Consider the following 17,660-nt stretch of genomic DNA (forward strand, 5'->3'; position numbering starts at 1 on the left):
TGACTGAGCCACCCAGGTGCCCAGTCTCGACATTTTGTAAGCTAACAATTCAAGAGACCCCCTCTCCACCTAACTTGTGTGAGGGGGAAACTTTCAGATGAAGGTTTTCTCTACTGTAAGAAAGAGCTGCTGTTTTCAACCCCACCAGGAGATTCTCTAGGTGGATTATGAAGACAGCAGTGCTCAGCTCCTGATGCTTTCACTAGTGTTTTCATCTGATGTTTCAGATACTAAAGAACGGGAGGGGGGTGCTGAGTGACTGAGAGATGAATCAGACTAATTTTCAAGCAAAAAAAGTCTAAGGAGAATGGAAAGATTCAAAGCTCCCTGGGCAATGGAAGTGACCCAACTCCAGACTCTTTCATCTTTGCGATGATAAACTGGCACTTGACAAGTGACTGCAGGCCTGATTCCTACATTTTTAAAACATGGCCACGTTCCACACCATACCAGGGAAGCCATCTCCCCTATGAAATATCTTACTGAGTCTGATACAACTCTGACACCAACTGGGTGTCCCAGACTATGATTCAACTCTGACACTAAGTGCTTGGAGTTAGCGCTGACCCCCCAGCTTAAGGGATCTGTCCCACAAGACTGCTTCCACTTCAGATGCCAGTCACAGGCCCGAGACCACCATATTTCTGACTGAACAGCAGAAGTTCATCAGTTCCCATGAATACAACCCTCAGGTTCAAAAATTTACTAGGAGAACTCACAGAACTCCAGAAAATACTGATTTTGCTGGTTTATTATGAAGGACACAACTCAGAAACAGCCAAATGGAAGAGGTATGTAGCCAAGATATTGGGGGGCAGAACTTCCATGGGGTGGGGGCAGAACTTCCATGGCCTCACAGGACACACCACACTTCCAACACACTGGTGTGTTCCCCAACTCAGAAGTTCTCCAAATCCAGTCATTTAGGAGTTTTTATCAAAGTCTCAATATGTAGACATGATTGATTAAATCATCATCCACTGAGATTAAACTCAATCTCCAGCTCCCCCTCTTTCCTGGAGGTTGGTGGATGGGGCTGAAAGTTCCCACCTTCTCATTATTTGGTCATTCCAGTGACCAGTCCCATCCTAACACTATCTAAAGGTTTCACCCTAAGTCACCTCCACTAGCATAAATCCAGGTGTGAGGAAGAAGGCTTTTTATGAATAACAAAAGACAGCAAATTCCAAGGGTTTTAGGAGTTCTGTGCCAGGAACTGAGTGCAAAGATAAAATTTATTTCTTATTATACCACAAAGTTAAAAGCAAGAAGAGGATGAAGGCAAGTAAAACTGAAATTAAGAATGGTTTTTACAACTTGGAGGAAAAAAAAAATATATATCATATACATAATATATATTACCTATATGTAAAATATATAATATATATTACATATATAGCAGCTTAATAATAGAAAGGATCTGTGAACTGGGTAAAAACTAGTAGCAAGTAGTTTACCTCACCGTATTTTCTCAGAGAAAAGCCACTTAGTAAAGGACACAACCCAAGGTCGTTGTTACATTATCAATATAAGACACACTATCAATACAGCACACTATAAAAAGATGAATTCCTGCAGTAATGTCCTTTGTATAACACCTCGGAAATTCAGACTGAAATCTAGAGAAGACTCAATATGCAGAGCACTTAAGAGGGACAGGAAAAGAGGGACAGGAAACTTGGTATGCACATTTCTACTCACATTTCTAGTGCTCTAACCAAGATTTCCCACTTTAGAATGTGCATTTGTAACAGAAATCCTACAACAGCACTCTCTCACGCTGGACCTATCACTATACTACTTCCCCGTAAGGAACAGGAAGATATTTCTCTCCTCTCAAAATGAGGTGCCAGCCTTCCACACCACTCCCACATTAAAGTGTGTCTTTCAAATAGCTCTGTTGAGTTTGATACTTTAATTCTTACTAGACTTCAGCTGGGTCTAGATGAAATGGTCTCAGACGCCCAAGGAAATAGACTAAACATCAATACTCCACACCAGTCTGGAAATGTGATTCCCCAGACCAGCCACATCAGTATCACCTGTTAGAAATGCAAATTATCGGGGCGCCTGGGTGGCGCAGTCGGTTAAGCGTCCGACTTCAGCCAGGTCACGATCTCGCGGTCCGTGAGTTCGAGCCCCGCGTCAGGCTCTGGGCCGATGGCTCGGAGCCTGGAGCCTGTTTCTGATTCTGTGTCTCCCTCTCTCTCTGCCCCTCCCCCGTTCATGCTCTGTCTCTCTCTGTCCCAAAAATAAAAATAAAAAACGTTGAAAAAAAAAAAAAAAAAAAAAAAAAGAAATGCAAATTATCAAGCCCTATCCTGGACTTAATGATTCAGAAACTTGGGGGTTGGCTCAGCAATGAACAAGACGACCAGGTGATTCTGATGCATGCTCACATTCTAGAACCACTGTTCCAGACACTGCCGGACTGTTCTGTTACTCTTCTTTTCAGCATATAAGATTTCTTAAAGAGTTCAGAGATCTTTCTGTCCCACAGAAGTGGGAAGTCAGATAACAAGAAAATCTCCTCCAATACACAGATGGTTTTCCTGATATTTTCTGGATTCACTGAAAGCAATTTTTTTTTCTATTTAACTTGGAGGCAACACGTTTTCTTTTCAATAACTTGTCATGGTTACTCATGGCTTCTTCTAGACCACAAGATGCATTCCTGAGCCTTTTAAAGATCTTTTTAAAAACAAGTTTCAATTACTCATTATCAATACTCTATACCAATATGCTTTGAATCATTTTGTATTTTACTGAATATAGAAAAATAGGTATACACTTTGGAGGCAGTCTGCCTTAGCCATTTATCAGCAGTGTGACCTTGGGCAAGCTAGTTAATCTCTCCATGCCTCAATTTCCTCATCTATACAATACACTATAGATAATAATAATGTCTCTCATATATAGTTGTTATAGGATTAGCTGTTAATATATACAATGCATTTAGAACAGTGCCTGCACACAGTGAACACCAGGTTAAGTGCTTACTATCATTAACTATAGTAGTTCAGGGACCCAGATAGCATGGAAGAAAAGCCACCCTAGGAAGTTTAAGAAAAGTGACCAATACTAAGTACAGCTGGAGATATCCTCCAGAACTGCAGGAAAGACCAGATACAAAAAGCAAGAACTGCTCTACAGTTGTAAATACATCTTCTTCTTTTTTTTTAAATTTTTTTTAAGGTTTATTTATTTTTGAGAGAGAGAGAGAGGGAGACAGAGTGTGAGCAGAGGAGGGGCAGAAAGAGAGAGGGAGATACAGAATCTGAAGCAGGCTCCAGGCTCCGAGCTGTCAGCACAGAGCCCCACCCGGGGCTCAAATTCATGAGCTGTGAGAGCATGACCTGAGCCAAAGTCGGATGCTTAAAAGACTGAGCTACTCAGGCACCCCATATTATTCTTCTTAAAAGGGAGATAATACATAGTAGCCTAGAACCAGAAAGTAAATGATTCATGATCAAAGGTAACTGGCTACCCAAATCATACCAGTCTAAAGGCTTAAATGAAGATTCAAGAAAAAGAGGTAAGGGATTAAAGTACAAATCAATCCACTAGCACAAGCCAGCAGCAAGGTTTCCATAGGCTTCCATGTTAATGAATAAGCTAGAAAATAAAGCTTCAATTCTAGAGTGACTATCTGGTTAATCATTCATTTATGCACTCAATCAGGCAAGCTCAAGAAAGATCATTAAATCACCACCACTCAAGAGACAAATTATTCTAAGGCAACTGAATAACCTTCCTATAGCATTTAGTTAGCTATACTCCCAGCATCCATTTCCCTCCTCCTCCTTCCTGTTATATACCAAATTTTCTAGCCAAGGAGCTCAGATGGAACTGACCCCCCTCTGCCTCACCCCACAACCCCCACGCCAGAAGTACATCCTCATTAGCTAATGTCAATCAGCGTACCCTCTTCTCTGACTCCACTGGAAGAGAGATTCTAAGGCCCATGGCCCAAGTCATGATCGATCAGGTCAGTGAGACTGATCCTAGGACATGGTAGAAGTACTGGGGCAGCAGAGGTGCTCTTTTCTCCTGGGTATCCTTACAGATGGATCTGGGACCTGGGGCAGCCATCTGGGAACTATAAGGCCAAAAAATATAGAGAAGGAAACTGGGTCCTGTGCACACCATTTAAGCCCAGGAATAAGTCTTGCTTAAAGGCCAAATTTGTCTTCTATGTGATCAATACATTTTCTTTACCATTTAAACCACTTTGGGTTAGGTTTCCTTTTGCTTACAATCAAGAGAACTCTAAATGACACATGCATCATAAGCAAATTATACTATAAAGGTAAAAAGAAATGTGAGCTATATGAACAATTAACAGTAAACTTACCTGTTAAATCATGGCTATAATTTATGTGTCATGATTAAAGACATTCAGAAAAAAAGTCATAAACTTACTTCTCTCATTTAGAAACCATTTTATTTAAAATCTCAAAGTACAGATGCAAGACCTTAAATAGACTCCACTTTGACCCTTGGTTTACATATATTCAGTACTGCTGAATCCTGATGAAACCCTGATGAAACCCTTTCCTGATTTTCAGGGCAATTCAGGGCAAGACCACTACCCACCCCAACTAGGGTTAGGGTAAAGGTGTGTTCTAAGTATTCAACAGCACCAAGAGAGTTAGAAATCACAAAGGAAGGATGTGTTCCTGCTAATTTTAGTGAATTAATGGCAAACTTACCTGTTGTAGCATTAAATATGCCCTCACCACATTAAGTTATTGCTCTTTACATCTAAAACCCTTGCATGTGATGCTAACTACTCTTGGTCAGTCAAAGTAAGAACTCTACTGTAACAAGTCAGGTCAACTAAAATATCACAGCAACTAAGCACACAGGATGATTTGTACATTTGTCTGAATACGGTACAATATGCTGCATTATTTTGAAATGTAAGAGGAGTCAAAAATAAAAGAATTCCTAATAACCTAGGGCAGCTTGAAAAAAAATCACTCAATCATTTTGGCCTTAGGATCGACAGTTCCCCAAATATGGACCTGGCTACCTTATGCAACGGTCAACTCCTAGGACACGTTTAAGTAGAGGTGAGCTGACCTTCCTGTAGAAGAGACAGGGTGGGTGATTTTAAAGGGAACTATCAGGCCCCTGGGCTTCTGTCACAGGGCATGAGAAGACTTACCTGCCAGAGCCTTGATTCGGGACCGCTCAAAGAGCCTTGCGGAGCTGTTCTCATTGTCCCAGTCATCCACATCCCAGCGGTTGTTGACATCGCTGTACTGCTGTTGGATCTCAATGTTGTCATAGTCTGTGGCTACTGTGGTCGTCATCTTGAACTGTCTCAGCTGCTCCTCCACATCAGCTCCTTCTTACAGTTCTGTGAGAAAGAGCAAGAAAATCCTATTTAGAGGTCGAAAATGCTCTGTGCTCCCATGAAACCTACTGGGATAAAGGTAAAGTAGAATTGTAGAACAATTCCTACATGTCAAGAACAAGTTTCTGGGGTAAATCAATGCTGGTTTTGAACTTGAGCACTGCCTCATAACACGTGTGTGACCTTGGCTAGGTTATTTAACATCTCTGCGTCTCAGTTTCCCCAACCATTAAAGAGGAAAGATACTCTCCACGTTGTTCACAGGACTGAATGAGATGACACACACCCAACACAGGGTGAGTTTCTTCCCTCTTTGTAATGTTTAAGTTTTGCAGATTTAAAGTTTTATTTAAGAACTAAGATGAACACCTAGGGCTTCTGAATGAACTCATTTACTTCTACTGTGTACCACCATAAACTATAATCTCTTAGCTTCTCCTAGAAATTCATAAAATGTTATATAAGAGAACAGATCATTTCACCTAAATATCTCATTTTCATATCAGAACTAACAGATGCCTAAGATCAAATGAAATAGTAAATGTAAGGCACCAAGGACTGTTCCGGTGCATAGGAGAGGTTCAAACAATAATGACTGCAATTATTTATATCATTGTTATTTACAAATCCTATGACCAATACCCATTTCTCAGGGGCCCACCCAGGTCACAGTATTTTACAAGAACAAATAAGAAACAAGAACCTAGGCCTCAACTTTTGGTCCACTGCTGTCTTCACTTTATCAAAATACCCTCAGAGAATAATGAGAAATACATTCAGCTTATATAGCTTCTTCTCTCTTCAATACAACTATGATTCATCCACTGAACTAGAATGTACTTAGGACTTACTACGTGCTCAGCACTGTTTCAGATGCTAGGGATAACAGTAAACAAGATAAGGACTCAGTTCAGGGCACCTGGGTGGCTCAGTCAGTTGAGCCTCTGACTTCAGCTCAGGTCATGATCTTGCAGTGCGTGAGTTCAAGCCCCACATTGGGTTCTGTGCTGACGGCTCATAGCCTGGAGCCTGCTTCAGATTCTGTGTCTCCCTCCCCCTCTCTCTGTCTTTCCCCACTCATGCTCTATCTCTCTCTGTCTCAAAAATAAATAAACATTAAAAAAAAATAAAAAAAAAGATAAGGACTCAGCTCTAGTGAAGCATATGGCATAGGAGGAGCTGAACAAAAAGCACACAAGGCAAAATAGTTGAAAAAAAAATGAAAAGTGAAGTGATACAACACAGTCAATGATCAACCACACTGTATTATAAACCTCAAAGTTGCTAAGAGACTAGATCTTATTGTTCACATCACACACACACACACACACACACACACACACACACGGTAATTATGTCACGTGACAGAGATGTTAGCTAATGCTACAGTGGTGATCATGTTGCAATACACATATATATCAAGTCAACATGTTGTATACCTTCAACTTATATAATATTATACGTCAATTATATCTCAATTTAAAAAAGAAAGAGAGGGGTGCCTGTGTGGCTCAGTCAGTTAACAGTCTGACTCTTGATTTTGGCTCAGGTCATGAAGTCAAGGTTTGTGAGTTCAAGCCCCATGTCTGCTTGGGATTCTCTCTCTCTCTCCCTCTCTCTCTGCACAATGCCCCTGCCCCCTCCCCTCAAAAATGAATGAATAAAGCTTAAAAAGAGAGAGAGAGAAAATTTTGAGACTACTTGAGATTTGGTGGTCAGGAAAGTCCTCTCTGAGTCAGTATTTAAAATGAGATCTCAGTGTCAAAAAGGAACGAGTCATGCCCAGATCAGGAGCAACAGCATCCCAGGCAAAGGAGAGACTTTATGTTGAGAAGCAGGATAGCTTGTTGGGAGGAAATGAAGAGCTCAATGACCCAAATAATGACCCATCTTTGCTCAAACACAAACATTTGGATGGGAGTAAAATCCTGGATTCCCATCAGGTAGACATAATCAATTCCAACAATATAAACTTATCAATAATTTTAAGACTTACATTAGCAACATATTTAACCATGTTTTATAAAAACATAAAAAAAATTATAGAAAATTAAGCCAATAAGTATATTCTATTGATCTTACTGTTTGTTGCTTTTCACATTGAGTCATAAACCCCTTCAAAAAAAATCAATAATGTCATGTACCATTTGACCTTGGAAGATGGTTAATTTTCATAACTATGTTAATACCAAAGACTTTCGTAAAATTCAGCCTTGGAGGATGCCATTTCTATGGGGGAGAAATGTGAAAGTGCTATGAATTACAAATTTGTGAAAGCAGAGAAAGTGCAATTCAACCCAACCCATGGTGAAATCTAAACACTACATACCTCTCCAGATTCGTGCTGGCTATTTGGTGCCACCTGCTGACCAATGAGAACAAGCCACACCACGGCCTCTAGGGCAGCTAACAACCTGTGCTCCATCCCACCACACCGGACTCCTGAGTAAGCCCAACTGCAATCCTTTCCCCTATGCAACCCTCTTCCTACCAATGACTTATCCCAAATTCAGCGACTGCTTTCCAGAAATTTCTCAACAAGCGTTAATCCTCCTCTAAGCTTTAAATAAGTCATTCAAAGCACATAAGTACGTCTTGTCCTAAAAATTCTTCTTTAATGGTGTTCTTTAATAACGTAATTTTCCCTTAAGACAAAGCAACGTGGGAAGCAAAAGCTCCTACTAGTCTGTGTACAAAAGAAATATTGATGCTATCACTTAATTCTTTTTTTTTCAATTGGTTCACTTGAGTGTCTAAGAACTTGGACATCGGGATCACTTTTTTCTTTAACATTTCCATCTGTCCTAAGATAATATCTTTATCAAACAGCTGATTTTTCATAATGATGGAAGATGGAAGCTTCCCCCCCCCCTGCCCCCCGCACCAGGGCAATGTTAAAATGAAACATCCCAAACCCCAAAGGGCCACAGTAAAAGGGTGTTTCTAGGTTTTCAAAAACAACAACAGAGTAACCTGAGGATAAAGGGAAAGTCAGAGTCAAGGAAAGATGTGGATGAGTATGCCCATGACATGTGGATTCCAGAAAGCTCAGCACACTATAAACATTATTATTCCCCAGCCTATTTCAACAAGTGCCAGTGGAGGTGTCTCTAGTAGGTTATCTATAAAGGGCTAGATTTTCCTAAGGTGCTATCAGCCATGTGACCCCACAGCCAGTGAAGTAATCTGTATTTCTTAAATGGCTGTGGGGAGATTAGGAGGAGAGAAGAAAGGAGAGCTGGCCATCTTGGAACTCTGCCTAGTGGGTCCACCATTTGGAAAGCCTGAGATGGCTATATAAGGTTGGCATGAAACAAGACACTCTCCCCTCCCAGAGAAGGTTCCTCCCTGCCGCTATGGGCTCAAGTAAGGGCCTGGATTCTCACTTGATCACCACAGCAGGAACTCATTAAATAATCCCCAAATGAATAAAAATCAATTAATATACTGGGTGCAATAAGTAATACCCATGTTTTTGTAGCTAGGTTTGGGAAGATGGGTAAAAGTACATACCCACTTTCCCAGCCATGAGAGAGAGAGAGAGAGAGAGAGACAACAAGGAATATATAAGAAAATGTCAAGACTTCTCAACAACGTTACTCTTCTGTAACCCTACATCCTATGAACTGGTATTTTCCAAAAGATACAAAAAAAATTTCAAAAGCTCATCATTTTCTGCTTCAATAAGAAGACAATAATTTTATTTCTTTAAACTGGCAGACCAGTTTAGATCTAGATCTAGATCTAGAAGGCAAAGAGGTTCCTACAGCACTTGCATATACCACTATAAGGTCACAACCATCAAGAAAAAATCCAGAACATTACCATTCCAAGTTTTAGTAGTATTCTATTAGTTCACCTCTTTATTGATTAAAATTCTGTAAGTCAGTATCTCTCAAAGCCCAGAAGGAAAATACCATATCTGTTAACTTTCCGAGATGCCAAATCTGTTTTCCATGTGACACAGGTGTTAGATAAATGTACAGGTTTTTGTTTCTTATGCTTATCTCCAAGTTTCCTTCTACTGCCCTCTTCTGTTACTGTACAAAATCTCCCTTGGTGATGTTACCCACTCCCCAAGCTTTGGCTCCTTCCCTATGTTGACTGCTGCTCCCTGGAAAGCTAAGTGCTAAAGATCACCAGGTCAGTGTCTAAAAAACTAAACCCCTAGTTCCTTCCTGCAGACCCTGTTTCCCTTCCATCACTCCCTCACTAAATGGCACCTTCCTTTCTTCCAGGTACCTCACCTTGCAGTCCCCATCTCCCCCTCTCCTCCCATCTTCAGCCCCCAAGGCTGCTGGTACCCCCTGAAAATCCGAAGAGTTAGCTTAAGCAACAGTTTCCTCTTTTTCCAGCAACTCACCTCCAATTTTAACCCCTAACCCTTTCCCCTACATTGCCACCAGAGAGAACTTTCCCAAATGTAAGTCCAATCATTTCATTCCTGTGACTAAACCCACCAATGTCCACCCCTTCAAATAATGCCCAGGAACCTTTGAAGAGAAATGTGACTCTTCATGAGGGAGCTCTGACCAGCTCTCCAGCCTGGTTTCAATATTACTGTTCTAAGCTCTTGTAGCTCCTGAGAAAAAAAGTCAAGCTCTTGACTTACCAACAGGCTACCTGGAAACAGCTTTCTCCTCTTCCCACAAATCCTAGCTTAGGTATCACTTCATCCAGGAAGCTATCTCTTATCAGTTACCACCATTAGCCCCTCGTCTGAATTAAGACCACCTTAGATAAGCCTGCATAAGCCTGGGAGGGTGCTCCCAGACACCTTATACACCACTGACATATCACTTACCATACCATTGTAAGACTGTTTCAAAATTACAAAACTTCTAGTTACTTACTGTTAATAGGCCATAGGCTCTCAAGGTCACGTTCCCATCTTACTGTCCTTATATCTTCTCAACTCTTAGTGGAGTGCGTGGAAACATTAAGTGCTTGCTAATTATTTATTTGTGGCTGGCTGGGTGGGTGGGAGACTGGTAGAAGGAGGTCTGGAAGGTGAGGCAGATGTCACCTTCTTGACAGAGGCAATGTCAATTCAAGCTGCCATGCTAGTACCATCTCATCAGTCACAAAGGCCAAAATACATACTATTCTGAGCTATACAGATCTTCTAGGCATTCTGCTTTTAAGGAAGTCACAATTTTAGACTAGGCTGTTAATAAACATGAACAGATTTAATAAGGTACTTCCCCATGTACATTTTGAAATTTATGTTTCCCTTTTTAATTTAGTTTTTACCCACTAAAAGAATTTATTTTTTGTCTGAACTATCAGATTTTACAAAGTAACAAGTAGAGAATAAGTGGGATTTTCACTGGTAACACATACACATACACACACACACACACCCCTCCTTAATACTCAATTTTTAAAATTTTATTTGAGAGAGAGAGACAGAGAGACAGAGAGACAGAGAGAGAGAAAGAGAAGGGCAGAGGGAGAGGAAAGAGAATCTTAAGTAGGCTCCATGCTGAGCTTCAATGTGGGGCTTGATCCCATGACCCAGGGATCATGACCTGAGCCGAAATCAAGAGTTGGATGATCAGGGGAATGAGCCACCCAGGTGCCCCTTTAATGCCCAATTTTATATTAAATGCTCTAATAAATTAAATGAAAATGAAAAAAGGTAACTAACAGTTGCCAATTCTTTTTGAAGATGAAAACCATATGCTAACAATTATTTTGGCAGAATCCACAGACTCAAATGTTCTGCAAACACTAAAAACCCTCCCACTTTACTCCTAAAAGAGTTGACAAAGCATACAATGGATTTCTGGTATGCTATCTTTAAAAACAATTCTGCTCAGGTACTTTGAAGAGACAAAACTGTGTGTCTGACAATTTCCAGGAAGAGACCCAGGAGAGTTCTGCCTCCATCCTCTCAACTATTAAACATCCACAGAAAGTAAGGCAGTCACACCCTGTTTGCAATGTGCCCATTGAGTCATTCTGCAGCATGAATAAAACAGCCAACAAAAAGGAATATCTGCAAGAAACCACATCTAGAACCAAAGTGAAGGAAAAACCCAGCTAACCTATTGTTATTCAGGTTCATGGAGTTAATTTCACAATAAGGCCCAAGACATCATCTTAAGTATTCAGAGTTCTCTGCTCACAAAACCAAGACATAAATGATAAGTTACAGTGTGATAGCTAACAAAGTCACATACCCAGTTCCAGTCCTTTATAGAAGTATCATTCACTTCCTTTTTTTTTTTTTTAAATAAGCTCTATGCCCAACATTGGGCTTGAACTCATAACCTTGAGATCAAGAGTCATGCTCTACCAACTGAGCCAGCCAGCCGCCCCAGTATCATTCACTTTTAAAATGACCAGTTTTGGGAATGCAAGCTGGTGCAGCCACTCTGGAAAACAGTATGGAGGTTCCTCAAAAAACTAAAAATAGAACTACCCTAAGACCCAGCAATTGCACTACTAGGCATTTATCCACAGGATACAGGTGTGCTGTTGAAGAGACACATGCACCCCCATGTTTATAGCAGCACTATCAACAATAGCCAAAGTATGAAAAGAGCCCAAATGTCCACTGATGGATGAATGGATTAGGAAGATGTGGTATGTGTATGTGTGTGTGTATGTATATATATATACATACACACACACAATGGAGTATTACTCAGCAATCAAAAAGAATGAAATCTTGCCATTTGCAAATATGTGGATGGAACTGGAGGGTATTATGCTAAGTGAAATTAGTCAGAGAAAGACAAAAATCATATGACTTCACTCATATGAGGACCCTAAGAGACAAAACAGACAAACATAAGGGAAGGGAAATTAAAATAATATAAAAACAGGGAGAAGGACAAAACAGAAGAGACTCATAAACATGGAGAACAAACTGAGGGTTACTGGAGGAGTTGTGGGAAGGGGGATGGGCTAAATGGGTAAGGGGCACTAAGGAATCTACTCCTGAAATCATTGTTGCACTATATGCTAATCTGGATGTAAATTTTTAAAAATAAAATATAAAATAAAAAAAATAAAAATAAATAAAATGACCAGTTTACTTGCTGCTTTACAGGAATACACCAACTATACAAAAAGCATGATTCAGTTATACAAACAAACAATTCATAGAATCAGGCCATTTTGAGAGGGAGGTATGCTCAGATACCTGTTTAATAACTACCTGTCATTAACAAAGGTGGTCTTCAAATACTCTATACTAACTTCTGTTTTATTTATCAGTGGCAGAATAGGTTCAAATTTCCCACTGTGAGTGGATTTATCAGATTTTCCTTATAATTCCCTGGATACATATAAATACAAATCATATCTATTTTGTCTTCTTGGTGGGCTAATAACATGGAAATAGCCCATTTTCTCCCTAGTCACACATTAACTCTACTTCTTTGATAGTAATATTTACCTGGTATATGTTTTCCATTCCACTCTTACCTTCTATAGTCATTTTGTTTTAGGTTTTAGTTATGCCTATTTTTATTTTTTTTTTTAATTTTTTTAAGTTTATTCATTTTTGAGACAGAGAGAGACAGAGGGCGAGCAGGGGAGGGGTAGAGAGAGAGGAAGACACAGAGTCCGAAGCAGGCTCCAGGCTCTGAGCTGTCAGCACAGAGCCTGACGCGGGGCTCGAACTCACGGACCGCGAGATCATGACCTGAGCTGACGTCGGACACTCAACCGACTGCACCACCCAGGCGCCCCCCCCCCTTTTTTTTTTAAATTTTTTTAAAGCCTCTTATTTTAAAAATCTAATCCAAGAGTTTCTGTCACTTTGTGGACAAATATAATCCATTTATGTTTATTAGGATTACAGCCATATATGACATTTCAACCAACTTGTTTTCTATCTTAATTAAAGAAATGGGGAACTGGGGCCCAAAGAGTTAAACAACTGGACCATGTCACAGCTGTGAGCCCAACATCTATAGTATCTTTGTCACCCCTGAATCCTGAGCCAGAACTCAATCTAATTTTTAAAATGCAGAGACCTGACAAGTTTAACAACCAAAGAAAATGCTAATAATACTTAAAATAGCTTAATTTTCATGCTGGCTTACTTTATGTGAGCATAGTGCTTTACTTACTTTTTCATTCAGTCCTTCCCAGGAAACCTTTGAGGAAGATATCATTATTAGTCCTACTTTATTATTTATTATTTTTTTAAAAGTAATCTCTACACCCAACATGGGGCTTGAACTCACAACCCCAAGATCAAGAGTTGCACGCTCTACTGATTGAGCCAGCCAGGCACCCCTATGAGCCCTATGAATAAACTAAGGCTTTGCTCCAGGTAGCAGAGCAAGGAAAAGAAGAAGCCAAGGGGATCTGAACCCAGTATATAGGACTCCATAGCCCATGTTTTAAATGAATAACTTAGCCAACATTTTGAAGCACAAACCTTTAATAGTGGTCTATATAAAAAAAAATCTAATGGACTCAAGGTTCTTAAATAAATTAGGAAATAGATTAGCCCTCTTCAAAGTCTAATTACTGCTTAAGGCAGCAAGTGACCTAAGTGGGCCTCCAAAATTGTGCATTCTCAATGGAGGTGATATTCCTCCCAAAGAGTGAAAATTCATTTTGGGAATGGGGGGAAATACTCTTTCCAATGTTAAGTACAGAGATATGGAGTATTTGTAGTATTAAAATTTCATGGATGGAAGATTAGGGGGAAAAATGTCCAAAAGACTCCTGGTAGAGAACAGGAATAATGAAAAAAAGGTTAAAAAGCACCATCCAAGCTAAGAGAAAACATGTATCACTTTTAAGTAAATGAAGACCTGAAGGCAGCCACAGAAGACAGGAAGACCAAGAACAATTTCTTTTTTTTTTTGTAGAAAGGATTAGAATTTCATATACCAAAGGTCCTATTCATCATGTTTCTGATGTAAAAATTCACAGTGGGCTACCCTTCCCAAACATTAATGTATGTGCTTTAGAGAAATGATGATGGTTAGGCCACCTTCTCCCTACAACATTCTAAAGAGTAAAAAGCACCTATTACAAACCTTCTGCTATAGACTGAATGTGTCCCCCTAACAATTCACATTAAATTGAATGCCCAATATGGTGGTACTGGGAGGTGGGGCTTGAGGGAGGTGATTAGTGTCCTTATAGAACAGACACAGAGTGTAACCTCACTCATTCTTCCAGGAGAGGTTACAGAAATGTGATAGCCATCTATGAACTAGGAAGCAGGTCCTCATCAGACACCAAATCTGCCAGCACCCTGATCTTGGACCTTCCAGGCTCCACAACCATGAGAAATAAATGTCTGCTGTTTATCTATGGTATTTTTTTTTTATAGCAGCTCAAAGGGACTTCATTTCCAATATTTAGAAATAACCTCTTTCCTACACAAGTAAAAGATGCCCCCAAAAGGCTGATGCTTAGTTTTATGAACAAAGTCCTAGGAACAAATTTTATTTTTTAACATGGGCATGTGAAGCCAGGCTCTACTATTTGGAGGAGGAAATTTCCTTTCCTCATTGTAAAGGAAATTAATTATTTTAAAACATTTCACTAGCAAACAATACATTGACCATAATTCATTTTATCTTAAAGCAATCTATTTAAAAAATCCATCACTATGGCTTAACAATTTACATTACACAATGACCAAGAACAGATTTCTACAACAAGGAGGAGTATAATGTAGGGGGGGAAACAAGGCATTGCTGTGACCTTCCTCTATTTTATAAGGTAAGCTGCACAAAAACCAGTGGAATTATAAACAGAATTATTATTTGACCGTTTTAAATGAAAGGAAAATTCTTAATACACTGAATAGAAATTTATCCTCTTTTACTATTTGTAAATGAAATTTTTAAACAAAGTACCTAATTTATTTTCTCTGCCTACCTATGATATCACCCAATTCTAAATATAAATCTGCAAGCCCTGAAAGTTTTTTTAGACTAGCTTTATTTTGAAAACAGATCTAGACTAAGATTTATTTTGAAAACAAAAGATTTTTTATTTAGAAAGAAAGCTTTTGCAATGTCTACCTAATATGCCTCAAAATCACTTAACTTGAATCAAACAAAAAAAAATAATACAATAATTTCTACTAAACATATGGCTATCTTTATCGGCAGCTAAAGACCAAACTTCTTTTTGTCTCCTTACAGAGAGAAGCAATTAAAACTGAAATCATTAACTCAATGAATGCAGACCTAACACCACGATCTGATATGATAGCCAGTGTGGGATTTCTGAGCCATTAGAAGTAACTATTTTGGTCTTACCCTTATTCCCAGACAGTTTTAAATTACATTAGAATATAGGCCTAATGGCACTGCTGCCAAAGTGCTGATCCTGAATTTCAGTAAGTTTGGCATTTCACTGCCTTATTTGAGAAATTTCCTAAGTCAGTATCATGTGCGCCTAACCGGAACAATAGAGGAGCAGTAATGTGCTTTCTATTTGGAAAGCAGAGTTTTCCTTCTAGAGTAGCCCATTGCCAAAATCCTCTGCAAATCTATCAAGCGAAAATGAGTACCTCTATTTCCTGGAATAGTGATCAAATGAAGGAAATATATAAAATGGCAATGAAAAACAACACTATGGGAAATGATGAATGAGGCACACATACCCTAAGCTCCATGAGGGCCAGGATCCTCTCTGTTCTGCTTATTTTTATACCGCCAACACCAGCATCAGACTTAAGCCACAGCAGGTGCTCAAAAACAATTATGAATTAAAATGGCAGGTGCCAGGAGCAGTGTTAACTCCAGAGCAATTCTGAAACACAATGCTTTTTTCTGCCTAAATCATATGTATCTTGGACCCCAATAAAATTCTCGTTACATATGTGAGAACCTTCTCTTCACTCAGTTTCATTTAGAAAAGGATCAGTTTTTACGAGAAGTTTCCTTTCAAATGTTACAAAATAAGACAGATCATATTTGAATAGGAATGGAGCAATCACTAATTTCACAATCTCATTTGGGATAAATAAATACATGTATCTTAATACGTAATGTTTTAAGAATCATTTCCCTTTGCAAAATGACCAAAACCCTAGGCTTGTCTAATACCCAAATTTCCAAAGGTTTAAATATCTCTAGTTAAGTTTTCTCAGAGAGAAGTTCAAACAATTTTCGTTGCTTAGGTTAATACTTTGGCAACAAGCCTTTCCCCTATGTATGCCTGGTGAATGTTTCCCAAAGCTACTTAGAAATCTGTAACCTTTCATATGAACAAAATGAGTAAAGGTTGGGCTATGATACTTGAAAAGGAGAATTGACATTAATTTCAGAAAATAACATTCAAATAATTGCCGTTTTAATATGATCAAACCTCTATTACTAAAATTTGTTTAGAACTGATCAATTTGAAAAATTAAAAAAAAAATAACAACGTTTAACAATTAATACAGGCTGAACTCCATTAGAATTCTGCACATTACTTTCAAAAGCCTGATTCCAAAGGAGCTCGGTATCAACCTTGGTAACAAAGGTCAGTTAAAGTAAATGTGGAGATCCATTTTGGATTTCTAGGATATTTAAACGTTGATATATGAGAAAAAGGAGTCACAGTGTTTAAAATGTTCCCTCAAGTTCAGAATGACAGAGAAACTCTCTGATATATAACTAAGAGCATGCATTTCATCATAGGAGACCAAACACAAGTACATCTACCACAGGGCCAGACCCTAACCTGACCGACTGAGTCAGCTCAGCACCCCACACCAAACTTCTCACAAAGGCCAAGATTAAAGCATGGCCTACCCAAAGCTACAGTGGCATGGGCCTGCAATTCAAATTTGCTATTGCTCAAATCACTTCAAAATGAAAATAAGGTCTCAGCTGGTGAAGTCCTTAATCAGGTTCAAGAGCAAAGGAAACCAGCAACTTTCCTTGTTCCCCCCAACAGCAGAAAATAGGCTTAAAAGAACAAGAACTAGAGCATCCAGAGCATTCCCTTTAAAAGCTCCCTATTGATATGATTTTGGAAACTGCATTTTTGAACTCCTCGCCTGAACAAAATCAAGCCTAGACTTTTATCTCCTTGAAATATGTTATTAATAAACCAGTTTTCTACTTCCCAAAATACCTACAACATAACATGCACTTTGTTTTTCCTGCTTCCAAATGCTTTCAAATACGTTAGTTACTTCTTTTGCCAAACTCAGCAACAGAGTGAAGAATGAACAGGATGGTAGGGTAAATTAGAGAACTGGAGGCAATAAATCCTGTTAGCATTCTATGATCCTGTGCAGAGAGAAAATCAGGGGGCAGAAAATCAGGGGGTGGCTGGATATTTAGGGATGTCTGAGTGAACTCTGACGCTG

General features: G+C 39.2%; 1 protein-coding gene across 2 annotated transcripts in view; it reads right to left on the reverse strand.

Annotated features, from left to right (window-relative positions):
• Window positions 1-17,660, reverse strand: part of SPTBN1 (spectrin beta, non-erythrocytic 1) — a 199,817-nt gene that overhangs the window by 139,150 nt on the left and 43,007 nt on the right. For both annotated transcript variants that reach the window (XM_058684092.1, XM_058684093.1), the window contains exon 2: window positions 5,171-5,365. In XM_058684092.1, the coding sequence (XP_058540075.1) occupies window positions 5,171-5,318 (148 nt within the window). In that variant the 5' untranslated portion in view covers window positions 5,319-5,365. The remainder of the gene's footprint in view (window positions 1-5,170; window positions 5,366-17,660) is intronic.

This window comes from Neofelis nebulosa, chromosome 9 (assembly GCF_028018385.1).
Source record: "Neofelis nebulosa isolate mNeoNeb1 chromosome 9, mNeoNeb1.pri, whole genome shotgun sequence".
In the NCBI taxonomy this organism is placed as follows: domain Eukaryota; kingdom Metazoa; phylum Chordata; class Mammalia; order Carnivora; family Felidae; genus Neofelis; species Neofelis nebulosa.